The sequence below is a fragment of the Canis aureus genome, chromosome 25 (assembly GCF_053574225.1).
Source record: "Canis aureus isolate CA01 chromosome 25, VMU_Caureus_v.1.0, whole genome shotgun sequence".
Classification (NCBI taxonomy): Eukaryota; Metazoa; Chordata; class Mammalia; order Carnivora; family Canidae; genus Canis; species Canis aureus.
In genome coordinates, this window is record NC_135635.1 from 46,178,705 (window position 1) to 46,206,532 (window position 27,828).

The 27,828-nt window shown below is 39.3% G+C and overlaps 1 protein-coding gene across 5 annotated transcripts in view; it reads left to right on the forward strand.

Moving 5' to 3' along the window:
- CECR2 (CECR2 histone acetyl-lysine reader) overlaps window positions 1-27,828 on the forward strand; it is a 175,108-nt gene that overhangs the window by 83,628 nt on the left and 63,652 nt on the right. For all 5 annotated transcript variants that reach the window (XM_077871714.1, XM_077871715.1, XM_077871718.1 and 2 more), the window contains exon 2: window positions 23,084-23,178. In XM_077871714.1, the coding sequence (XP_077727840.1) occupies window positions 23,084-23,178 (95 nt within the window). The remainder of the gene's footprint in view (window positions 1-23,083; window positions 23,179-27,828) is intronic.

Here is a 27,828-nt window from a genome sequence, read left to right on the forward strand (position 1 = left end):
CTCATGCCAATATAATCCTTTTTATCACACTTTTATGAAGGTTTTATAATATGCTTTATTATCTGACCATTCTAGTTCCTCTTTTCTTTTTCAAATTCTACTCAGCCATTCTCCTAAGAGGTGTATGACAGCAGTATAGAATATTAAATTTGTTGGAATCAATTTGCTTTTTTCAAAGTTATTTTGTTTTTTAAATATCCTAATATTTTGTTACTTAAAACTGAAAGTAAAGGGAAGCCTGGGTGGCTCAGCGGTTGAGTGTCTGCCTTTAGCTCAGGGCTTGATCCCAGGATCTAGGATTGAGTCTATTGAGTCCCACATCGGGTTCCTTACAAGGGAGCCTGCTTCTCCCTCTGCCTGTGTCTCTGCCTCTCTATGTGTGTCTCTTATGAATAAATAAATAAAATCTTTAAAAAAAAAAAAAAAACCCTGAAAGTAAAGAAGTACAGATTGAGTTATGATCTGCAAGGAGCCTTTAAAGACTGTTGTGTTTTAAAAAATAAATAAATAAAGACTGTTGTGTTAATAATTGCTTGTTCCACAATGAAAACTACAAATTTCCTTTTTTTTTGAAACAGAAAATAAGGCGCTTGTGCATCAAAAGGTATAATTTTGAAATTTCTATTTTCCTGAGGAAGTTTTTTGAAATGTCCCATGTTAAAAACAAAGTGACAACCTTTCTTTTATTTATTTATATATATACACACATGCACACTTTAAATATTTTATTTATTTTATTTTTTTTTTTCAAGATTTTATTTATTCACGAGGGAGACAGAGAGAGAGAGACAGAGACAGAGACAGAAGCAGACTCCATGCAGGGAGCTCGACGTGGGACTTGATCCCGGTCTCCAGGATCACGCCCTGAGTAGAAGGCAGGTGCCAAACTGCTGAGCCACCCAGGAATCCCCCTAAATATTTTATTTATTCATGAGAGACACAGAGAGAGGCAGAGACACAGGCAGAGGGAGAAGCAGGCTCCATGCAGGGAGTGCGATGTGGGACTCGATCCCAAGGAGCCTGGGATCACAACCTGAGCCAAAGGCAGATGCTCAACCACGGAGCCACCCAGGTGCCTTGTGACAACCTTTCAAATACTGTCTTTGGCTAGTGATAACCAGCTTGTTCTGTCCTAAACTTGGGGTAGAAGTCCATTTATTATAATAGCAGTATGGATATGAGCTGAATTAAATTCTTCTCTTACAATAAATACTAAAAAAAAAAGATCACTGTGATATAGATAACTATTTAATCTTCTACATCTGAGGTCCATGCTATTATCACAACATGGAAAGCAGATTGTAAGTGGCACTCTTCCATATAAAAAACAAAAAAGCAAAAATTTTTCTAGCACAGTGCTGGCATAAGAGTAGTGTAACAGTTTATATAATACATGTTTATATTTTTAATCCTTGGTAATACCATTTGCTCCCTATCTGATCAAGTTATTTAATTAGAATTTATAATTAATACAAATTTTTAGTTTGATTTTACTCGCTTTGTCCAGCCCATTCTGTATTAGTTGGATCTTGGGATCTAGCCCAGTTTTCTTCCCTTACATGTGATATTTGGGTAATTCATTTGTAATCCCATTTCATTTGTAGGATTTTATAGTTTCATAATTTTTTTTAATCTGCATCTTGTTTTTTTCCAGGACATAAGTCACTGAAGCATAAGTTCCATGAGGGCAGAGATTTTGTTCCCTCTGTTCTCATCACCTAGAACAGTACTTTGCACATGAGTGCTCCAAAAACACTTCTTTAAACAACAACAACAAAGAACAAATCTAAACATCCATTTGTCATGTGACCCTGTTATTGCACTCTTGGACATTTATTCCAGAGAAAATCTCTATATCAACATATGTAGCAGTTTTGTTATAGTCCTCCATGTGGAAGTAACTTAAGTCCTTCAGCGTGGTTAAATAAACTAGTATTCTGGAATACTGTGCAGTGATTAGAAGGCATAAACTATGTGGTATGTGTGTAGGTATGTATACACAAATGAGTACATGCAAAAACAATGAGCTGAATGTAGTGAGTGAAATGGTACCAATGTCGATTTCCTGGTTTGGATCAGCTTTTATGATATAGTTATGCAAGATTTTACCATTGGAACATTGGAAGAAACTGGGTGAAGAGTACAAGGACCTCTGGGTATAGTTTTTTTTTTTTTTTTTTTGCAACTTTCTATAAGTCTATAATTATTTCAGAATAAAAAGCTTTAAAAAAACCAGAAAAGCCTAATTAGTGCTTAGGTGCATCCTGATCACAGAATTAAAGCTACAAGGCCATTATTATCAGATATCTTTTGAAAGCACTGATTAAAAGATGTAGTAGTTTGTATACATTCTTTTATTAAAGAACAGATTTCTTGAGTTTATGGTTTGTATTGTTCTTTACCTGCCTAATCCAGTTTTCGGCACTTAGTTTTTGGGTTTTTTGTTTGTTTGTTTTTTATTTAAATTAAATTTGCTGGGCAGCCTGGGTGGCTCAGCGGTTTAGCACCATCTTCAGCCTAGGGCGTGATCCTGGAGACCCGGGATCTAGTCCCACGTCGGGCTCCCTGCATGGAGCCTGCTTCTCCCTCTGCCTGTGTCTCTGTCTCTGTGTCTCTGTCTGTCTCTCTCTGTGTCTCTCATGAATAAATAAATGAAATCTTTAAAAAAATAAATTCAATTTGCCAACACGCAGTTCAGTACTTAGTTTTAAAACATCTTTCAAAGGAACAACACATCTCACTTTTTAGAAGCTCTAAAAATGTCAGAGAAAACTAGTGTATTTGAATAATAGTGACCTGGAGCTTTGTGAAAATGTCATAAACTATACATCACTATCCATTTGTTTTAAAAGAAACAAATGTAAACATGAAAAAAGTAGGAGAACCATCCTCTCTCACTCTAGGCACAATTACTTCTCCATTACATAGTATACAAAAGTATATGAATCATCTGACCAAGGATGCTAACTGGAGACTTAACCGTTTTATCTATCTTAGAAACATGTTTCCCTACACTAAGGAGTATGATTGTTTGATGATGATGTTTTTATATTAGCTCTTGTCATATGATAGATAGGGTAGAACTTCTATTTTAAGCACAGACTCTAAGAAGTATAGTTTTCATTTTAGTTTTCTGTGGGATATTGCCAAATCTGGTAAAATCCAGCAGAGTGCTATGACCCAGACTCCTAAAAATCCCCATAGTCATCATCATCTTAGAGCTTATATTTTAGAAAAAGGATTCACAGCAGAGATGCAAAAATACATTTAAAAAGGAAGAGTTAGGGAAAAGAGAAATGAAAGCCACATACTGTCAAAATAATTATAGCTGCCAGAGTGCCTGCCAATTAAATGTCTGACTCTTGATGGTGCCTCAGGGCTTGGTGATAAGTTCAAGCTGTGTTCATTTTATAATTTTTTTATATAGCTGTCTCCACCTCCTTTTTTTAAGTTCACCTCTAATTGGCTTAATTAAACAACTGCTTAATTAACAGCATCCAATAGAGGGGCGTTCCTATAGCTGCCTCTTGATTGTGACTTTTCAAACTCTTAATAATTTTTGTGACTTAAGTCCTTTGTGCATCTTCCACACTTTTCAAAAGTCTTCAGTGCAGGAAACCTGACTTCACATGTAGGTTTTCCAATACGCAACCTAATGCAATGTTTTCTTGAAGCAAATTCTTGAGAAGCACCTCACACTGTAATAACCTAAGAAGAATATGTACATTTGTTGACTTTATGAAGGGTCGCCTGTATTTATGCTAATAACACCTTAGCTAGTGCTATTCCATTGTTTCTCAGGCTTTATTTACCTGGGGGCTCAAATACAGACCCAATGGGAAACAGATTTACCCCCAAACAAACAAAACCCTCTATCACTAGGCCCCGCGTGTTCATAATCTCCATGTTTAATACAAGGGAGGTCCATGTGTAGTTTGCTCTCTCTTTCACACTAGATGGTTATCGCTATAGGGATAGTCTGCATGCTATATAGCCAGTATCCCGTACCTTTCCAAGAACTCCTTAGATGTTCTTTCTATAAGCTGTGTTCTCACCCTTCACCTAACTCTGCTTACTCATTTCTCTTCTGATGCAGCCCTCTCAGATAGTCAAGTGAGGAAAGAAGAGAATGTTCCTCCTCCATGTTACACTCCATTAAACCACAAATTATTACCTAGCAATATAGGTTTTTATTTGGCTTATTTATTATTTTTAAAATTTATATCAGTTTGAATCCATACTTTGTTTTATACTTCATTTTATGTGTTTTTATACTTTTATGATCCAGTAATTTCCTATTCAGATTGCTCTGGATATGGCCATTGGAAGCTCTTTCCTTTGGCATTGGGGTGGTTTTGGTTTGGTTTGGTTTAGAGTACTTCATTATTTTCAGACACTAGAAGATGTGCCAGGCTCATTGTGTATATTTCCTACCCCAGCTCTAAAATCTGTCATTTCTTCAAGGAACTCTAATTTCTTTTGTTGAACAATGTATTAGAAATCAAGATCTGAGTGCTAGACGTGCCCTTTGCTACTGAGTTATTTTTTATCTGGGCCCTCTCAGTTGACAGAGCAAGGAGATATATGTGGGCATAGTAACCTGTGTATATACACATATGTATAAATATTTCTGTATGCAGCTATCCTTGTAGTAAGAGTAAAGCCTTTGCTCCAGGGATCATTTTAGCCTCTTCCCCTTGCTCATCTGTAAATTCCCTCTCTGACAGTGAGAAACCTGGCTCCCACCATTTGCTATTCATTTGTTTAATTGTTCAATCCCAGTATACATATATAGCAGTGTAAGAATTGTTTAATCCATTTCCTCATGAGAAACAGCTTTATCAGCTAGAATATAGTGTCTTGCCTTTTAATCTTAAAGATCCCACTCATTTCCAAAGTCACTTAGGTCAGCATGCATTTATAGATTCATTTATGTTTTTAGACACTCCCTCTTCCTCCAGCACAGAAGGCAGTCTAGTATCCTCAGGGCCTCATTTATGACACTGATCTATTTACACTTGTAACTTGGAGTCTCCTCTGATGTTTCGTCCTCCTTCATTTTGGACCCTTGAAAGGGAGTGAAGGTTGTTCATGTGTGATTAATGTATTCACCAATCAGGTGTTCTGATTTGGGGGTTCAGTTTCTTGCCCAGTGAGTTTTTGCCCCCCTTTCGTTTAACTTTAAAGCTTTAGGTTGACCAGTCCGGATAGAGACGGTCTTAGATTTTATGGAGTGTCTCTTGTTTCTAGTCCTATGCCCATGACTCTTTAGTACCTTAACCTATGGCTTGATAGTTGAATCACTGTTTAAACACTGTCTGCATTGCTACACCTTTATTTCACATTCCAGGATTCTCTCACAAATCCTAACTTTGTTTTGAGGGGGAAAAAGCCTCTCATGTTTGTACCAAATATTCCTGCCCAGGACATCATCATTTCTAGGTTTCTTCTGGGGTTAGCAGTGTTTCATCTTCACAGAAACTAGCAGGATGTGGTTGACAGGTTAGGTTTAGTCTCCGCTGGTCACATTCTGAGACTTGTTAGTTGCTTCCCTAATTCCCAGCATCAGAGAAGCACCAGTGGTTGCAATGACTGAGTTGCTGTGCTGGTGCCCCTTGTTACTTACCTACAGAAATAGAAAATTGTTTATCCTGAATGAGGAAGGCTTTTCTTTTCTTCCAAAGCAACTTCCCTTGCCAGATAGCTTCCTAACATTAGTTTTGATTCTTACCATCCCCTAAAACAATGTTGCGTTTTTGAAAAAACATAATTTCCTTGCTCGTATTTTAAATATTCTCTGTTGAGACAGTATTTTTCCATCCCCTTTCTCTTTTCAAGCACTCCTAGCAGATAGGTGCTTGAGGCAGAAAAATAAATCAGATTTCCTATACTTTACTCTCCACTTCTTTCCATAGTCCCATACTTTTTATTTTGGGTTAGGGCTCTCATTTTAACTTACCATATTTTAAGAGACTTAGCCTCTCTATCTTGAAACTCCTGGGTATGAGAGTTTGGGGCCTTTCATGATCAGTAGACCAATTTGTCCAGGTGAAAGCAATTAGCAGTCTCCAATTAGCAGAAATCTTTTAGGGACTCAGGCAGACTTAAAACTTAGGCCAGACTTTCTCACAGTCAAGCCTCTGTGCACCAGAAAATGCAGAAAAGCAGCCTTCCTTCCAGATGTTTGCTGTGTTTGTCTCATGTGATTGGATCGGGTGGCAGCAAAAGGGGCATGTTTATTTACTCTAACACACACACACACACACACACACACACAAATGACAGGAGTAGAGATTGGGAAGTACTCACCATTTCTGAAAAATAACAAATATTTAGCACTAAGGAATGAATGGCCTTGTGTTTAAATGCCTGAAACAGGACTGTACTTACTACAGCTTTTAAGTAATTTCTAGATACATTTGGTAAGTACAAAGTGTTTTAAAGCACTTAACTAGTTCTCTACAAGATCTCTAGCTTAATGGGAGAATATTGAAAAGGTATACTGAGGTCCTTTCAGAATAATTTTGAATGATAAGCTTAGGAGTTTGAGTGTATGCCCAGTTTGGTGAATTGTGCGGAGTCCTTGGAGGCTTCTATATAAGTGATATGACAATAATTGGAGCAAATTTAATATGGCAACAGGGTAGATGAATCTATGTTGGATGTGGAAGACTATATGGAAGTTTAGGTGAGAAGTGCAAAATCTGTTATTAGAGCAGTGGCAGTGGGAGATTGAGAGGGAAATGTGAAATTATGAATACTTTAAAGCAAGTTCTTATTATCTATGGCTTTCCAACACTGCTTAGATGCCAAGAAGTGCTTCTCTATAGCTTGTGTCTTTTTTTTAATTTTTATTTTTATTTATTTATGATAGTCACACAGAGAGAGAGAGAGAGGCAGAGACACAGGCAGAGGGAGAAGCAGGCTCCATGCACCGGGAGCCCGACATGGGATTCGATCCCAGGTCTCCAGGATCACGCCCTGAGCCAAAGGCAGGCGCTAAACCGCTGCGCCACCCAGAGATCCCTATAGCTTGTGTCTTAAACCCATAGGTGTGGTTAGTTCTTCCTGAAACCAACAATGTATTTGCTTTATTAGTGAATACTTACAAATTTAATTTTTGGAGTAATAGTTTTCACAAATCTAGGTAATTGTTAAATGACTTCAGATCAGGGATCCCTGGGTGGCGCAGCGGTTTGGCGCCTGCCTTTGGCCCAGGGCGCGATCCTGGAGACCCGGGATCGAATCCCACGTCGGGCTCCCGGTGCATGGAGCCTGCTTCTCCCTCTGCCTGTGTCTCTGCCTCTCTCTCTCTCTCTCTCTATGTGACTATCATAAATAAATAAAATTAAAAAAATATTTAAAAAAAAATGACTTCAGATCAAAGCAGAGTAGGTGTAAAACGTTTCAGATCCTTTATTTTCATAATATTCTTCTCAATATTCATATCTTTGATTATCCTTTATAAAAGTTAGGATTTAGGGCTTCTTTTACTGGACCATGGCCTTAAGTTTAGAATCTTGGCTTCTGGAAACTGGCTAACTTATTTCAAAAAATGTTTCTAAGTACTCCACAGTAGTGGAGTTAGTGGGCGGGTACAGTTTTGGGAAGTGGGCACAAAGTTCCTCAAAGGATTTGCATGGCAGCAGTGGAAGAAAGAAAATAAATATATATAATAGATAGGTGATAAGTGAATTAGGAAAATAAAGTATAATAAAGGGAATAGAGAATGATGAGGATGTGCAGGAACCGGGTAACAGGGCAAGCCATGTAGATAATAGGGGTAGCGGTCTTAAAGTCCGAGAAAGGGCAGGAGCATTCTGAGGATCTTTGAGGAACAGGTAAGAGGCTGGTATGCTGAGGGGAGTGAGCTAGGACAAGAGCAGTAAGAAATAATAGAGGTTCAGCAGGAAGGTATTACCAGGGAAGGTTGTGAAGGCTGTGGTATAAACTTTGGATTTTATTCTGAAGAAGGCTTTTGCACAGGAGTGACATGTTCTGACTCAAGTTTAGTAAGCTATTAGTATGAACACATAAGGAAAGAAGCTGATAGTTGAGCTTGTATGCTACTAAATTGTTGATGCTTAAATGGAGGGTAGTGGAGAAGGCAGTGAGGAGAGAGCAGTTTCTAAATCTCAGTTGAAGGCAGAATCAACAAAATCTGTTAAAGGTTTGGATGTGAAATGGAAGAAAAAGAGAAGAGTCAAGGATAACTCAGAATTTCCTGCTAGAAGAAGATTCCATTTACTGTGGTTGGGAATGTAAGAGTAGAAGCAGGTTTAAGGAGGTAAAATTGAAAATTCAGTTTTGATCATATTAAGTTCATTATGCCTATTTGACTCTCAGTGTCACCACTGCGTTAGGTACAGGGACTCTATTGGATGAGCCAACTTTGGGATTCTGAGGAGAGAGGAATGGAGGTACAAATGAGAGAGCATGATTAGCGTAATGGATAGTATTTAAAGTCATGGCTGGAGGAGCTCATAAAGGCAGTGAATGTAGGCCAAAAGGACAGTGAAGAGATAGATTCAAAGACTGAACCCCAAGACGTTTTTACCAACATACAGAGTACAAGAAGAAAGGGGGGAAATCAGCCAAGAAAATTGAAAAGGAAAACCAGTGAGGTGAGTCTTTTGAAGCCAAGAGACAAAACTTTTAAGCTAGAGGAAATAACCAACTAATTTATTTATATTTTAAATATTTTATTTATTTATTCATTCACGAGAGGCAGAGACATAGGCAGAGGGGAGAAACAGGCTCCTTGCAGGGAGCCGGATGCGGGACTAAATTCCCAGGACCCTGGATCACACCCTGAGCCCAAGGCAGATGCTCAACCACTGAGCCACAGTTATTGGGCTGTAGCGTCCCAATAACCCCAACTAATTTAAATGCTGCTTTTAGATCCAGAATGATGAGGGCTCAGAATCCATTCATTAGATGTGACTTGATTACAGTAGAATGTTGAGAATAAAGATTTGTTCGCACCACTAATATTGATGATAATATTTTGCACAGAGATTTTTGGGCTCGATTTCACAACCCTGAGATTAGCACCTGAGCTGAAACCAAGAGTCATGCTTATCCAACTGAGCCACCCAGGTACCCCTTAAAATTCCCAATTCTTAAGTTGTCAAAGAAGTGAATATATTGTAGTTGGTTAATTCTGTTGCTTATACTTGAAAGTAGAGGTTTGACAGAGAATATCTTTCTGATTCCTTTTTACCATGGCCCAATTTCAGTTAATTTTGGCAGTCACCACATGTTTTTTGGTTTATTATGCTTTTGAGGAATAAAAAAGTCCTGTCAGTGTATGAATCAGTGCTTTCCGATAGTTTTTTTTTTTTTTTAAGATTTTTATTCATTTATTCATGGGGGGTGGGCGGTGGGCAGGGACACAGGCAGAGGGAGAAGCAGGCTCCTTGCAAGGAGCCCAATGTGGGACTTCATCCTGGGACTCCAGGATCACACCCTGGACCAAACCGCTCAGCCACCTAGGGGTCCCCTTATTTTGTTTTTTAATGTCCTGGCCTGTCCTAGAGATACCAATCTCTTGTCCATATAAATGCCATAAGCATTTTGTAATACTCTGCAACGTATCTAATATTTTTGTTAGAACTACGTGGTAATCCTATTTCTTGGTTTTGTTTTTTCTATTTCTTGGTTTTGTCCTTTCCTTTTTGTATCCATAATCTACCTATATCCTCCAAATTGTTTGTATCAAATTCCTCCGTGAAATCCAAAGTCTTCTAATACTCAAGGACCCTTACCAGTTTTTTCTTGTTAACCTTTCAACTCCTTCCCGCCATAAAGTTGACATTACCCACTATAGATATTGATAAAGCCTAATTGGAGAACATTGGATTGTTTTATTATTCAACTTGATCACGAAACAATTCTTATGTGGAGGAGGAGGAGGGCAGATGAAAAGGGAAATATATAGGGAAGGGCAAGCCTGAGCGTCTGCCTTTGGCTCAGTGCATGATCCCCAGGTCCTGGATAAAGTCCCACATTGGGCTCCCTGCATGGAGCCTGCTTTTTCCTCTGTGTAGGTCTCTGCCTCTCTCTCCATGTCTCTCATGAATAAATCAAATCTTTAAAAAAAATAATGCTACATCACCGAAACACCTGATGACACAGAGGATCATACTATTTTCATCAATTTATTTATCCATCATATATATGGAGATTGGATCTGGAAGTTACAAAGATGCCTTCTAGACTGGGGCCCAAAGAACTAGAAGGATATGTATTAATATTTGGTTATATGTATTAATAGGGTATTGGTTGGGGGTGGATAATAGGGTAGGGTATAGGTAGTAATTCTTATCTGTTTAGAAGTTGAATAAAAGAGTGAACCAGTTAGGCTATGTTTTAGAAGTAAAATGCTATTTTCCATTCCTTTTCTCCTTTCCAGACTCTTACAGTCTTTTCCTTTATAAAAGGTGTGATTCGAGGATCCCTGGGTGGCGCAGCGGGGGATCCCTGGGTGGCGCAGCGGTTTGGCGCCTGCCTTTGGCCCGGGGCATGATCCTGGAGACCCGGGATCGAGTCCCACATCAGGCTCCCGGTGCATGGAGCCTGCTTCTCCTTCTGCCTGTGTCTCTGCCTCTCTCTCTCTCTCTCTCTCTCTCTCTGTGACTATCATAAATAAATAAATAAATAAATTAAATAAATAAATAAATAAATAAATAAATAAATAAATAAATAAATGGTGTGATTCCCTTTGCTACAGTTGGAAAGGGCATGAGATATGATTCTGGTTCAGTTTCTTTCTTTCTTTCTTTCTTTCTTTCTTTCTTTCTTTCTTTCTCTCTCTCTCTCTCTCTCTCTCTCTCTCTCTCTCTCTCTCTCGCTCTTTCTTTCTTTCTTTCTTTCTTCTTTCTTTTAAAATGATTTTATTTATTTACTAATGAGAGACACACACAGAGAGAAGCAGAGACACAGGCAGAGGGAGAGGCAGACTCCATGCAGGGAGCCTGATGGACTTGATCCTGGATCCCGGGATCACGCCCTGAGCCAAAGGAAGACGCTCAGCCACTGAGCCACCCAGGCGTCCCAGGTTCAGTCACTTTCATAGTAGTATTAACATGTATAAGTAGCCATGGGTGTTTCAATTTAGGCAATACCCCGTTTTCCAACGAGATGATTCAATAAAACTTTGGGAATATTAACTTACCATAGTGTATGAAACTTTTAATAAGAGAGGTGAAATAGTCAAAGTTCTATTTGGAAAATTTATCTTAGGGATTTTTCTTTCTTTTTTAAGATTCCATTTATTTATGAGAGACACATACACAGAGAGAGAGACAGACACAGAGACACAGAGACACAGAGGGAGAAGCAGGCTCCATGCAGGGAGCTCAACGTGGGACTCCATCCCAGGACTCCAGGATCAGACCCTGGACTGAAGGCGGCGCTAAACCACTGAGCCACTGGGCTGCCCCTATCTCAGGGATTTTTCTATAAACATTTGGATTTTTAAATTTAGAAATAATTGATTTTTTCCATTCTTATTTCTAGAAAGAATTTCATCATCATTAGCACCACTTTTGAAGAACTGAAAAGTATAATTTTTCAACCTCCCTTCAATCTTAAGTCTCTGAATCAGTTTTTTTTTTTTTTAATTTTTATTTATTTATGATAGTCACACAGAGAGAGAGAGAGAGGCAGAGACATAGGCAGAGGGAGAAGCAGGCTCCATGCACCGGGAGCCCGACGTGGGATTCGATCCCGGGTCTCCAGGATCGCGCCCTAGGCCAAAGGCAGGCGCCAAACCGCTGCGCCACCCAGGGATCCCTCTGAATCAGTTTTTGATAGATTTTCTGAAGGTATTATTCCAAGTCACAATTACTTAGTTAATAGTAGGATAGTTTGGTTTTGCAGTTGTTCTCTAGGTATATATTCATGATCATTAAACATAAACACATGTGGTCTCTATGTAAACTGATTTCTATAATTACATTTTAACACTTGGAGTTGAGTTCATGGCTCCAGAGTTTTAGAGTTGTTGTAAAGGTTTTTTGTCTCCTTTTAAGGTAAATCAAAAAATTAGATAAATTCCATCAAATGACATCTGTACGAATCCGAAACTGGCATTGATTGAGGTTGATTCAGGCGATTTTCTCTTTCCTAAATTGCTGTTACCCAAAAGTAAAACGAGGGAGTGTCTTTTAATAGAAAAAATTTAGTAAGTATTCACATTCAAGATAAATCTTTTGTAAGAATTTTGCTGAAAAATCTTTGCCTCAGCCCACCAAAATCATACCTATTTGTCAACTTCGCTTCTAAGGTATTCCTTTTCTAAACATCATCTGTGCACTCTCGTTCCTATTTAATCTATGTCTTGCTCCGTTGTGAGTACTTTCAAGTTGACCGGTTCTGGTTCTCAATTTGTAGGCTTAAAAACTTAACAATTTCAGTAGATCCAGAGTCACCGAATGGCATTTTGCTTATTTAAAATTCAGTAGATATCGTTCCATGGTCATTATATTAACACCTGCCATTCAACACACACCACCTTCCTAATACCAAGACGTACTCACTGTTGCTAATCAAGAAGCTGAGAATCAAAAGAGAATGAATTCATCTTGAGGGGATAATTTCTTACAGGCCTGATGAAATATTCCTGCCCTAGATACCGAGTTTCATCAGTATCTCTCCCTCAGGATAGGGCTAGATAAACACTGCCAAATTCTTTATCTTGAGACCTCTTTCCCATTATAGATAGCATATCCTCTTTTGGTTGTAACATTCCATCCCCCCCTCCTTTTTTTTCCAACAAGATTTCAATACTCTTTTCCTTTTTTAAAAAGATTTTATTTCTTCATGAGAGACAGAGAGAGAGAGGCAGAGACACAGGCAGAGGGAGAAGCAGGCTTTACGCAGGGACCCAATGCAGGACTGGATCCTGGATCTCCAGGAACACGCCCTGAGCTAAAGACAGACGCTCAACTGCTGAGCCACCCAGGCATCCCTCAATACTATTTTCTTAGTTACAGTCACAGCCCGCTCATTCCTAGTTTTGTCCTGCCTTTACAGATTTCTTGATAGAATTTCAGGCATTTCCGAAAATCTTCAGTCACACAGTCATCTTTTAGACAAGTTGTTCCCAATAGCTAATTTTCTTTCCATTTTCTCTGTGAATGTTCTGTGACCACTTGCTCTGTGGAGGCACTGTGCAGTACCAGGGGTTTTGGCACAGGTCACTATTATGTTTTCATTATTAGTATTTCATTCTTTTTTATTTATTCATGAGAGACAGAATGTTGAGAGAGCGGCACAGACACAGCAGAGGGAGAAGCAGGCTCCATGCAGGGAGTCTGACATGGGACTTGATCCTGGGTCTCCAGGATCAGGCCCTGGATTGAAGGTGGTGCTAAACCACTGAGCCACGTGGGCTGCCCCAGCATTTCATTCTTTGAGGAAACCTGCATTTTACTGAGAACCTCCACTGTTCCTACTGCCCTTGTGTGAACTGATTGGATCCTTCTCATCTTCTAGTCTTTGCTAACTAATTGCCAGAGCAGCATTTTGCTCACTTATCTCCGCACCACTCTGCTGTGCCAGTTGTTATTCTAAATGGAATTTATTTTTTGTTTGTCCCCCACAACACCCCACTTCTAGATTTTATGCTACTTGAAGGTAGGGTTCTTACTCTCCTTTTGCATCCCCAGCACATAACACAGAGCCTGGCATGCAGTATGTCTTCAGATGCTAGGGATGCCTTTCCACTATGTGACATCCCACTGTCACATGCCCATTATATGTTGAACTGCTTGAATTGATTCAGAGAGACCCCTACCTCCCTGACACATTAGACATTTTTCTCTATGTGTATGTTTTTGCCACTCTCACATAGACTAGGACACAATCAGATGGGAACAATAGGATTTATTTTTTATTTTTTTATTTTTATTTTTTTTTATTTTTTTTTTATGATAGTCACAGAGAGAGAGAGAGGCAGAGACACAGGCAGAGGGAGAAGCAGGCTCCATGCACCGGGAGCCCGATGTGGGATTCGATCCTGGGTCTCCAGGATCGCGCCCTGGGCCAAAGGCAGGCGCCAAACCACTGCGCCACCCAGGGATCCCAAGGATTTATGACATTACAAAATTATTTCCCACTCTAAACCTTCTAAGATCTTATTTCAAACATCAAGTCTTTGTTGTTTCTTCCCACTGCCCCAATCTTCCATTCACCTTTCAACCTTTATTGTCCTTAATTCTGTTTACCAACTTAAAAGACCATAATATTTTTTTAGGGATGGGGAGGATTAGAACTTGTTACCTAAAATTTTTTTTGTCCTTTTTAAAGCCACATACAATTAATTGCAAAATCTTAATGAGTCTGCTTCTGAAATCCTCTCCTGTCACCTTCTCTTGTGTATTTCCCCTGTCATCTTTTTTTTTTTTTTAATTTATTTATGATAGTCACACACAGAGAGAGAGAGAGAGGCAGAGACATAGGCAGAAGGAGAAGCAGGCTCCATGCACCGGGAGCCCGATGTGGGATTCGATCCCGGGTCTCCAGGATCGCGCCCTGGGCCAAAGGCAGGCGCTAAACCGCTGCGCCACCCAGGGATCCCCCTGGGTGATCATCTTTCTAGTATTGGCCCCATCGATTCTTCCCTGGACTAGATCAGAAATCTCACCCTCTAATCTCTCTTCCTAACAATGTGTCCTGCAGACCACATCTAGATAACCTTCTAGGTTTGACTATTCTTTCCCTACTGCCGCCTGTTCAAAAGCATTCCCTGTTCTTTAGTGGTTTCCCTGAAATACCTATAATAATTCCGAACTAATCCAGTAGTAAGTTCTAATGACAGAGAATGAGGACTGCATAATTTTACATAGAGCGATAGTCCTAAGTAGCTCCAAACGTAAATTCTCTGATGAAATCCCCTGTCTTAAATTCATGCAAATGTTTAAGTTAAAAGTATCTTCAACAACAACTTAAACAGTGAAAACAAACAAAGAGATAAATAAAAGTAAACCTGACTCTCTAGAAGCTGTGCCATTTTAAACTGATATATTCTGGCCATGCACTGTGGAACTCTAGAGCTATACATTTCCTGGGTGGAAAGCAGTGAAATCTAGACTGCTTGACCTGATATCTGAGGTTGTGTATGGTCTGTCAAGAACCTGCTTTTCCAGATTTCTTGTTTGCATGGCTATTCCTGTCCAGTATTCTAGCCTCGGAACATACTGAGCTTTCCAACTTTTTCAGTGCTCAGGAATTGTTTATATAATCATGGATGTTTTCTTAAGGGAGAATATCCATGAAACTTCCTGAGCCTTTTTTTTTTTTTAATGCTAGAACCAGCTTTGATAATTTATGCCTTTTCGGAAAATCTTGCTTTTCTAGATTTACCCATTTATTGGTATAATTAGTATTTTCCAGTTTGCCTAATATTTTAGGGTAGCAGTCATTTGTGGGGAGAAGCTATTTTGGTTTCGTTTCTGTTACCCAGCAGCATAGTCAGTGACACAGCTGTTTCATGGATGGTTGAGAGGAATGATATGGTTGCAGCAAAGCAGCAATACAGACCTGCTGGCCTTTGGGGACTCCTGGGATAAATCGCTTGGCCAACTGAAAGTGTTTTAATAGCCAGTTTCAGGTCCCTCACCATTATACCCACTCGAGCTGATTTATACTTTACAGTCTAAATTGGCATGGGGCAGGCCTTTGGGATTAAATTAATTTATACCAAGTTAGAAAGCATCAGCTGCCAGAGTCAGGGATGCCTTCTGGAGGCGCGTGTGCTGACTTCTTCATGTATTCTGCGCTCACACTCCAGGCATTCTCTCTTGGAAAGCAGCTGGGAGACTCCTTCAGGAAGGCCTGCTTTGCATCTCCTTTGTGTAAGCGCCATTCTGGGTCCTGTACAGAAGCCCTGGTCTTTGCCTGAGACACCACATTGCAGTTGGTCCTTGTGCAAATTAGGAGGATTTGTAACCTTCTAAAATCAAATACAGCATCTATGATTCTTTTATCCTGAGGCCTTTTTTGCCTCCTTAAAGTAAACTCAAAGGAATTACTGTGCCCAAATAACAGTAGTACAAATCTGTGGTCCTGATTCTTGGACGTTAAAGAAAAGAAAGTTTGTCTTTACCACCTTCCTTAGTAAAAGATCAAAGAAAATTCCTGGAGATTAGAAGTGTGTCAAACAATAGAAAGCTACCTTTAATGTTATTTAAGAAAAGATATTAAGTGAATAGTTGTTATACATTAATGTAATTGGTAATGTTCTTTCTGTGTCATTTGTCTCCAGTCTAGAAATCTTAGTTTATTAGGCAAGTGGGACTTTTTTTTTTTTTTTTAAGATTTTGTTTATTTATTCATGAGAGACACAGAGAGAGAGAGAGAGAGAGAGGCAGAGAGGGAAGCAGGCTCCCTGCAGGGAGCCTGACACGGGACTGGATCCTGGGGTCACACCCCTGGCTGAAGGCAGTGCTAACTGGTGAGCCACCCGGGCTGCCCCAAGTGGGAGTTTTTAAGGTAAAGAATTGTTAACAAGTGTTTTTCCATCACCTATGCTAAAGGCCCTATTTCTTTCTCATTGCCAATCAGGGTTTGAAGCTGTTGCCCTCACTCAGTCCTGAGTTCTTCTCTGAGCAGCCACCGCCTGTTCTTGAGGGTAGAGGAGGTGGAAGGATGTTAAACAGACTTGTCCCTAATGAACTGTGACGCCAGCTGCAAAGAGGACAAATCCTGTTACTCCCTCCAGCTACTCTCTGAAGCTACAGAGGAGCCATAGGACCAGGTCCCCCTTCTCCTAAACGATTGGCCGAGCTATCTGCTCCCCCACCCCTTCCTCTTCAGTCCCAGAGCATTTTGGCAAAGTTCAGATTTCTGTGCTCACAGCTCAGTGCCCACAGTGAAAAGGAAATACAAAAGGGGAGGAGAGAAAGTGTGTGTGGGGGGAGGGGTATTTTAGGAGGGTAGTCCTTATTTATTCCCTTGCTTCTAAGACTCTAAGCTCTGGGTTTGAAGGCCTAAGTAGCAAAGCTTTGAATAACCTGGGTTTCCAAATAATTCCTTGGAGAACTGTTGGGTTTTTATTGGCTTATGAACATGGTAGGCTGTGTATTAAAAGGATTTTAATTTCTGTTAAGAAACCTGAATTTTGAAAAGACCACTTTCTATCTCTTCAGTCTTTCCTTCCCCCCCCCCACACACACACTTTCATTGTAATCAAGATGAAATAATTGTAATATTAGCATGTTGTGGAATATTTACGGTGTGCCAGGCTCCACTGGCTTTTATAAGCATTGCCTCATAATAATCATTACAAAATCCTTGGTGGTAGTTACTTTTAGTGCGACAATTTTTTTCTGAATTGTGGTAAAAAACGTAATATAAAACTTGTCATCTTAGCCATTTTTAAGTGCACAATTCAGTAGTGTTAAGTATATTCACACTGTTGTGAAACAGAACTCCAGAACTTTTTCTTTTTTACTATACCCAGTAAAGTGAAAAATTAACTGATAAGCAAGTTCTTCTGTTCAGCAGGATTAAAATTGCTTTCCTGTTACCCATCTTCTTTGCTGTCTTTCTATAGCATTCTTAATCTTTGTTTCACCATAGGGTGAAAACTGAGGCCTATATTAGTGTGCCTTGGTTTATCCATGTAGTACCAACTGCTGGTGTTAACTGTAACTAAGGGGAAGGAGAAAGGTGGGAGAAGCTTGCCCTCCAGGGGATTTATCACCTATTCTTCATTGTAATCTTTACCAATTCTGCATTTTCAGTTCTGCTGAGCTAGAGGGGAAAACTTCACTGATAACTTTGTCACCTTACAAGTCACCATGAACCCTGCATATTTTTTGGTGGGTTATGTAGATAGCTGCTGATTTATGAAGCACAATATAGAAGTACATTTGAAAAGCAGTTTTATATTTTGAGCCCATTTTCTTTTTTTTTTTTTTTTAAGATTTTATTTATTTATTCATGATAGTCACAGAGAGAGAGAGAGGCAGAGACACAGGCAGAGGGAGAAGCAGGCTCCATGCACCGGGAGCCCGATGTGGGATTTGATCCCGGGTCTCCAGGATCGTGCCCTGGGCCAAAGGCAGGCGCCAAACCGCTGCGCCACCCAGGGATCCCTGAGCCCATTTTCTTACTGATTTCTGAGTTTACTGTATTCCATGAGTAAAATGGTGGTAGGCAAGGGCGAGGTGTTGAATTTTATTTGTAAATATCAGAGTTCCTCTCGATACTTGTGTCATTAGAGGAGCAATTCAAGCCTGCTCAGTTCTCCTTGGAAGAGCTGATCCAACATCCCTGAAACTCTGCCTTTCTGTGTAACCGCTTTCCCCAGTTGTTAACTCATTAGATCATGGCTGTGCTAAGAAAAGGAAACCTAGGTTCACTGCGGAGAATTTTTTACCAATGCCCTTTAGCCTGCCCATCACAGTTGAGTATTGAACAAGAGCACTTAATATTCTTTTTTCGAATTAAGATAAGGATGTTACTCCCTAGTTTCTGCTGATGATGTTAAGTAAGAAAACTATGGTTGAATCACCAAGGAAGCCTGTTTACTGAGGCAGGCAGAAAATATAGTGAAACAATTTTGTCTTTCCTTCTTTTTCTTTTTTAAATTTCAGATTCACAGATTTTATTAATCCGTGTTTTTAGTTCATGACACATTCTATCATCATTGGTCTACGAATGTTTTTGCTTTATTCATTTATAAGTGATACCATCTGTGAAAATAGCATCCATCAGAGTTAGAACATCATCAGTATCAATGTTGCTCTCATTCAGTCTTCTACTTCCCAGCACCTATGGGAATTTTTAAAAATACAAATAGGAAATAAAAATTTCCCTTGATTGGGAATCCCTGGGTGGCTCAGCGGTTTGGCGCTTGCCTTTGGCCCAGGGCGCAATCCTGGAGTCCCGGGATCGAGTCCTGCGTCGGGCTCCTGGCATGGAGCCTGCTTCTTCCTCCTCCTGTGTCTCTGTCTCTGTCTGTCTCTCTCTCTCTCTCTCTAATAAATAAATAAATCTTTTAAAAAATTTTCCCTTGATTTATTGAAGAAAATAGAGATGTGTTATACAAATTAATAATTTTAACTATTGGGCATGTATTTTAAGATAAGCTGTTCTTACGTTTACTAATTGTAAATTGACTTACTAATTTTGATCTCTGCTAACTGCCACAGGTTAACAAGATGTTAGTTAACTTGAAAATAAATAACCTAATGTAAGTAGAGTGTGGGTTTAAGAACATCATATCTTTTGGCCATATCACTCTTTTTTTTTTTTTTTTTTTTTTTTTTGCCATATCACTCTTAATCTTTGTAGGTCTCAGTTTTTATTTTGTCCTGGAATACCTTGCTTCATTCTAATTTGTCAGTAATTCTATTTGATGACTCTCTGGGAGCAGTAATAAAAGGATATTGGCAGTTGATATTGTTTGGAAAACACTGTAACCAGAAATTTCATGTTATATCCTCACATTCTAAATAGATTTATTGCCAGAAATGACATTCTTCTGTAAGGCCCAAATGACTCACTCTGATAGAAACAGAAACATATTCTTATCAAGCATTCACACCTAAGGGAGAAGGGAATGCCTGTGGGTGGGGGAAGTGCATAGAAAAGAAAGGGAATTCATAATAGAACTTTAACTGCTCTTTTAGGAGTGACATTTTTTTCCCTTTTTGTTTTCTTTTTTTGGAGTTTCAGCATAAAAATTAATGCAGATTTTACATTTTGCTTTGTAGTGTGACTGTTTTATAAAATTACCGTTTTAAATTACTACTAGGACGCCTGGGTGCCTCAGCGATTGAGTGTCTGCCTTTGGCTTAGGGCGTGATTCGTGAGTCCCAGGATGGAGCCCACTTCTCCTCCCTCTGCCTGTCTCCCCCCCCCCCCCCATCTCATGAATAAATAAAATCTTCAAAAATAAATAAATAAAAAATTATTTACTACTGAATAAAAGTGATCGACATGTATCCTGCTTCTAGGAATCCTGGCATACCTTCACAGAGATTTATGACAAACTTTTACTTAGTTTAGCCTTTACTTAGTAAAGCCTTCCCAGTTCTTATCTCTTCAAATGTGGACTTTATCATAGTTTAATTTGGTGCTTTTCTTTAAAAACACTAAAAAGCATCTGACTATAGCACTTTTAATCAAGAAACACGTGGTACTCTTTAATTTACACTGATGAGGACAGAACCTCAGCAGGAGTGTGTAACAATTTGTGACCATACAGTGTTGAAGATGTTGCTGGAGAAACCAGCAAAGTGGAACTCAGCTAGGAAGATTTTATAGATAAAAGTTTTTCATGTAAAGGACCTGTTACAGTATGGCTTTGCAGGAGGGATTTCTTTCTGCTTAGGCAGAATGGTACATTTGAGGGCTTGGTTGGGAGTGGTGGAAGTGGGTTATTAGAGCTGTTAAAGCCATCAGGCTTTCTAGCATAGAGCATGGGCCAGTAGGAAGCGGCTTACTCTGTGGGAAGAGCCCTGGATGGAGTGGTTGGGGTTTCACTTGGTCCTGGCACTGTTTTGCTAAGTACAACAGGAGATGCCAGTTAACCTTCCTGGGCCTAGTTTATTTATCCTTCAATTGAGAGAGTTGAAATAGTATAATCTGTAATATATCTTCCAGCCTATGATTCAGTAATTCTGGCTTCTCTATCAAATGAGATGGCCTGGGACTTTGTGTTTCAAGAGTTCAGCTTCTGTTATAATTGCAATTTGCTTTGGAGTCTTGCCCAGTGACCAAACATAAAATATGAACCATTCAAATCTTCCCTTGCTGTTGCATCACATTTATTTCTATCTGATCTTGAATTCGTGTTTTTCCCCATTGCTGCTATTTCTCTCATTTAAGTCCTTCAGAATCTTTATCCCAGGCTCTTGCTTGTGGTTAACCTCACCTCGCACCCTCTGCCACTAGAATCCCTCTTAAATACACAACAGCTAGAGAAGTATCACTGTGTCTTTTCCTCAATAAAAATAATTGTAATGAGTCTCCATTGTTTTCCAAAGAAACACCAAACTCATTAGCTCAGTATCCAGTACTCACATTACTTCCCCTCATATAATCTACAGAATAGTTAAAATGAAGCAGCTGTCTTCTTGGTGGCCTTGCTCCCTGTGTCATCTGCACCTGCTCATGCTCTGTTTCTCCCCCCATTGCCACCCAGCCACAATTTTCCCACTGCAGGTACTACCATCTTCATGCAGTGTTTTAGGCTTCCCACAGCCACAAGTAGTCCTTTTCTTCTCAATTCCCATTGCACCCATAGCACCTTTTGTGTACCTAATAGTGCTAATTGGTTGGTTTGTCTATCTGTTTTTGTACTCATCTCTCCAAACTAAGCTCCTCAGTGCTTAGGAAGTACTATATTATCTTACACAGGGTGGGTGCCTAGTAAATATTGGTTGAATGAGTGAATTCTGGCTAATTATAGTTCAGATCCCAGTTATCTCTGGTTGGGAGAGTTTCTTGTTTTTTGGTTGATCAGTAACTAGAATGTAGAAGAGAACTCTTCCAACAGTAATTAATAAGCTAATAGAAGAATAAGAACCATTGCTATAGATATAATTCCCAGGTTTATAATTAAGGCAAGCAAAACATTTGCAAGCCTCAGCCTTGCAGTCTTTGAATTTTGAGTTTCATTCACCTGTGTTTTAAGGCAGCACAGGCTAGATGAACCTTTTCTGGTGAACCACCTCATGGTAGTTTCTATTTTGCTTATTTGTGTCCATTAGTTTGCTGAGCAGTTTTTTGTCCTATGAAGGTTTTATTTTACTTTAAAAAAAAAAAAAAAAAGATTTATTTATTTGAGAGAGGGAGAGAATCTCAAGTAGACTCCTGTTCACAGATCCCACTACAGGGCTCTGTCTCACCACCCTGCGATCGCAACCCAAGCCAAAACCAAGAGTTAGATGCTTGACTGTGCCACCAAGGTACCTCTATATTATGAAGGTTTTAGAGGGAATGTTTACAAACTTGAGAATTAAAAAAAAAATAAATGAAACCATTAAAATAATTTACATAATTTTATTACAATTATTAGCAAAACGATAATGTTTTTATAGTAGCGGCAGAATCCCCTGTTAAGTATGCACTGCTGTGTAATTGGTATTTAGGTCAGAAATTGTTTCTTATGCACACACACCTCATGCTTTCAGAACCATTAATACGAGAGCCTTCAAAGCTTGGTTTTTTTCTGTGTTTATAGATCTGGTGATGATTAGTAAAAGCAGAGCAGACCTTGGAAAATAGCTTGCATGCAGAATGCAAGCATTCTGGTTGAAACAGTGCTGTCAAACTTTTTTTCTCAAGAGCTGAGGACTTAGAACAAATTCCATCATCTTAGGAAATACTGGTTTATTATGGGAGTTTGAAAGGAGAAACAGGATCTCCTAAAATTTCCCACCATCACTTTGTCCCAGCAGCTCCTTGTCAATTTAGTCTTGTTCAGAATGCTAGATCTTTGGCATTGTCTGCTTGAGTCCCAAGGAAAGCAAATACATCTCACCTAGGATTAAACCATTAACATAGACATTACCTCACTTCTCTCTAGATGATGTAAGATTCAGCTCAGTTCTAGCAATCTCCTGTCATTAGTCACTTAAGTGTAGCCTCCTCAAAATAAGAATTCTTAACTATATTGCTCATTTACCAGTGCTTTTCTTCAATAAACATAGTGATTCTATAAAGCAATTGATTTACCTGTTAAAACTGTTAGGGGGATGAAGAATACTTTTTAATCACATATTTGTGACTTTCTTGTCATTAACGTAGAAGGCATTATAGCATATTTATATAAGTTAAGCTCTTTGATAATTATGCAGCTACCATTGACTTACAAAAAGAGATATATGTATGATTTTTCTGGTATGCAGAGAAATGGAATGGAGCAATGGGCAAAATAAACCCAGTGGAAAAACAAAAGTTGAACTCTGCTCTTCCAGCAGTAACTGTGAGAGGAAAGGCAAGCAGTTTGGCTACACTGACCCTATAGCGGGTTGGAGAGTGATATTGATAGTGTGGGTGGTAGGAAGGAGGGACAGGTGGATTTTAAGAAATCTTTCTAATCTCTCTCTCTCCTCCTCCATAGGAGTTAGAAGCAGCTCTTCACAGAGATGATGTAGAGTTTATCAGCGACCTGATCGCCTGCCTGCTTCAGGGCTGCTATCAACGAAGGGATATCACGTGAGTAATCCTGATTTTACTACATATTTTATGTAGAAAGAACTAATTGACGAGGTGCAGTGATGTTTCATCTCTCCTGTAACAAACTAGAACTGATCGTTAGTGGTATTTACAAATGGATTCCTCAGCTCTGTGTTTGACTCCTTCTGCAGTTCAGTTTTATTATAATCCTTGAGTTTATTTCAATCTGACAAGTCTATTTTCCTTACTCTTGGATCCACCAGTTAACATAATCAAGTGTAGACTTCTTTTAGTTTATGCCCTTCTTTGTGATTTTTACAGAAATATAGCTTCTTGCAGTATTTGTAAAATGCCTAACTGGGGCAGCCCAGGTGGCTCAGCGGTTTAGTGCCGCCTTCTGTCCAGGGTATGATCCTGGAGACCCCAGATCAAGTCCCACATCAGGCTCCCTTCATGGAGCTGCTTCTCCCTCTGCCTGTGTCTCTGCCCACCCCCACCCCCCACCCCCATCCCCACCCTGTGTGTGTCTCTCATGAATAAATAAATAAAATCTTTAAAAAATAAAATACCTAACAAATTAAAACTAGATTTTACTACATTTCTACCACCTGGGTATCTTATATTGTTCATATAACCAGTAGCATAATTTTAGTTTTTTTTTTTTTTTTTAAAGATTTTATTTATTTATTCACGAGAGACACAGAGAGAGAGGCAGAGACACAGGCAGAGGGAGAAACAGGCTTCATGCAGGGAGCCCAATGTGGAACTCAATCCTGGGTCTCCACAATCACAATTCCTGGGCTGAAGGCTGCGCTAAACCGCTGAGTTACCAGAGCTGCCCAGTAGCATAATTTTAATATGGAGCTTCTAGGCTCCCTCACACCATAACTCCCAAGTAAACTGCTCTCCAATACACTTGAGATGTATAGACATTTAGAGCAAAATTTTATGTGTCAACAAATAAAGGATCTTTTCGATAAGGACTCATTCCTTGTTTTGACCCTAACTTGACATCCATTTTCTCTGCTACTACATTTCTGTATAGGGCGGAACTATATAGAGCTCACTCTTAGAAAGCTGAGACAAAATGGTTTTCCAGTTTTCAGCCCTCCAGTGACATGCAAGGCAGGGGTTTGGGGTGTTATGGATTATATTTTTCATACAGGTAAAAGTGGTATCTCAAATACTTCTGTTCTATTAAATTTACTCTTAGATATCTGTTAGGGCTGGGAAACTAGGCCCAATACTAATGTGCAGTAAACTTGTCATTACAAGATGAGTAAGAGATTGATGAAACGCCATCTTCTTCAGGGTGGAAGTTGGTAACCCTCAAAGGAGAGTTATTCCTCCCAGACTCATTGTGCTAATATAATGACTTTTTCCCAAGAATACCCAGATGGTTTTACTAGACAAAGAATAGATGAAAGGTGAAGAATCCATCTACTGTTTTGCTACTTGAATATGGTAATTAAGTTCTTCAATTCTTTTATAGGGCAATGGCTTTGAAGCACAGTTTTAATACTGTGATGTAATTTTACATTTTGTATCTTGCATCTTTTCATTATAACTTATTTTTCTTAAACAAGCTTTCCTTTAAACATAATTGTCCAATCAATTTGATAGCTAGACATTTGTGCCTAGCTTTTAACTGTTGTAAACAGGCTATAATGCATAGCTTTGGACATAAAAGTTTGCACACCAAGTGAATGATCTCCTTAGTTGAAATTTCTGGAACTGTGACTACTCAGAAGAAATGTCCTTTTAAGATTTTTTTTTTTTTTTAAGATTTTAATTATTTACTCATGAGAGAGAGAGAGAGAGAGAGAGAGAGGCAGAGACCACAGGCAGAGGGAGAAGCAGGCTCCATGCAGGGAGCCTGATATGGGACTTGATCCCCAGTCTCTAGGATCACATCCTGGGCTGAAGGTGGCGCTAAACCGCTGAGCCACCTGGGCTGCCCATCCTTTTAAGATTTTTAAAGTAAATTTGCCAGGCTGCCCAACACAAAGGTTGTTCCATTTTAGCCTTGAATCTTCATGGCATGAAGGTATCTGCCTAAACCTTCATCTGGACATTACTCACTATTTGCTGGGCAGCAGGTACTGGTAGAACAGACATTCTCATGGCCTTCATGGTATTTATAGTAAGTATTCTTATGCAGTGAAGGTCCACTAGTAATTACAGCAATAGTTATGTAATTACAAATTATATAATCACTGTGATAAACGTTCTAAAGTAAAAATACAGAATGTAAACAGCATATAACCTCCTGTGAGTAAATGACACATGAACTGAGCCTTCATACTTGGGCTTACTTAGGCCAGTCCTCATATTTTATAAGGCATAATAAGTGAGTGAGTGAGTGAGTGAATGAATGAATGAATGAAACCACCAACTATTTGCAGGTAGAAGGAGTGAGAACCCTAGAGTAGAGCCTAGAGATTATAGAGAAGATCCCACATGGCTCAGAAACATGATCTGAGTGGCATGGTCCTTCCTGGTCCCTAGGTGTTAGATACTAATTTGTTGCCAATATCTAAAATGAGATTTCACCTTTCAAATCCCAATTTATAACACTTAGAAAACATCTAATGGTTTACCTATGAAGACAACCACCATCTGGAGGGCAAACAGGGTCTGGTCTGCCTCAGTACTTCACATTCCTAATTACTCTCCCTTGCAGAAGCTGCTTGTCTCTCATCCTCTGTTGTGTTCATGTGGCCTGCCTTACCTTTTTTTTATTTTACTTGACTATCTCCTGCACACATTTCAGCTAAGGGAATTCAATAAGCACAAAAGAAATTGGAGCCTAATAGGCTTTGTAGGCTAAGTTTAAAATGTAGGGGCTGGGGATCCGTGGGTTGCTCAGTGGTTTAGCAACCTGCCTTCAGCCCAGGGCGTGATCCTGGAGTCCCAGAATCCAGTCCCACATGGGGCTCCCTACATGGAGCCTCCTTCTCCCTCTGCCTATGTCTCTGCCTCTCTCTCTTTCTCTTTTTCTGTGTGTGTGTGTGTCATGAGTAAATAAATAAAATCTTTAGAAAGAAAAAAGTGTGGGATATAGGGACACCCGGGTTGCTCAGTGGTTGAGTGTGTCTGCCTTTGGCTCAGATTGTGATCCTGAGGTCCTCTGATTTAGTCCCACATTGGGCTCCCCGCAGGGAACCTGCTTCTCACTCTGCCTATGTTTCTGCATCTCTCTGTGTCTCTCTTGAATAAATAAATATAAAATCTTTAGGGAGAAAAAAAAGAATCTGGCTTCAGTTTAGCTGGGTGTGTTTAACATAGGATTGCTTAGAGACTGCCATCAAGGTACCCAGGACGTTGAGTGGGGCAAGTATCCGTGTATTTGTTTTCTGTTGCTGCGTAACAAGGTTCTCCAAGTCCATGTGAGGCTCATCTGGATCTTCTGCTCAGTTTCCTACAGGGCTATAATCAGGGCATCAGCCAGGCTATGTTCTATTCTAGAGGCTTACCTGGGGAGCAATCCACGTTCATTCAGGGTGACGGCAGAGTCATTTCCTTGCAGTAGTAGGACTGAGGCCCTTATTTCTTGCCGGCTGTTGACTGGGAGCTGCTGTTAGCTCCCACAGGTAACCGACAATCTCTTTACCACTTTGCCTCTTACTGTGTAGCTGTTTGTTTCTTCAAAGTCAGCAGGAAAAAAGCTCTTGTCTGCCAGGAGAGAATCTTACATGATATAATCATGGGAGTGAAATCCTTTTGCCATATTATGTTGATTAGAAACAAGGTATAGACAGTCTGTCATTCTTATAACGTGATTTTTATGGGCAGCCTGCGTGGCTCAGCAGCTTAGCGCCGCCTTCAGTCCAGGGCGTGATCCTGGAGACCTGGGATCCAGTCCCATGTCAGGCTCCCTGCATGGAGCCTGCTTCTCCCTATCTGCCTGGGTCTCTTTCTCTCTCTCTCTCTCTCTCTCTTTCTTTCTTTATGAATAAATAAATAAAATCTTGAAAAAAAAAGAAAAGGTGATTTTATGAGGGTGTGAATACCAGGAGGCAGAAGTCATTCTGGGCCTCCTAAAGGCTGCCTGCTATACATGCTTTTATCATATTGACCATATTTTCCAGAACAAAACTAAATAATAATGGTAAGATGTATGCTTGCATCTAATTACATTTAGTTATTAATATTTAATAAATTGTGTGGTTACTTTGATTTTTTTTTGTGTGTGTGTGTGTGGACAAAAAACAATTAATTGACTTTTGGGTAATCATACTTAGTTTTAAAGGATCCTATAAGCCTACGTGTATATTTGAATTATATATACATATATAAATTATATCTATTTCACATAAAAACATAAGAATCATAAATATGTGTGTGTGAATTATCAGTGAGAGGTTTTGATTTATTGTAAATGGGAGTAAATGGCTGTAACCAACTTGTTCATCATTTAATTTTATTCCTCCCATACTTACCATTAGTCTCTACCATAAATTGTAGAATGAGTATATACTTACTTTGATAATGTTTCCTATAAAAGTAATTAGTTTGGAAATAGTGGATATTTTGCAGAATATTTTTTATTTAGATGCCACCTTTTCCCATCGTTCATTATATTTTCACTTGTGTTCATTTCATTTTTTGCATTCCCCTTGTAAAGTAAAGAAGAGATGGTATGAGGTCATCTCCTAGATTAATAAGATCTCATTTTATAGGGAAGGA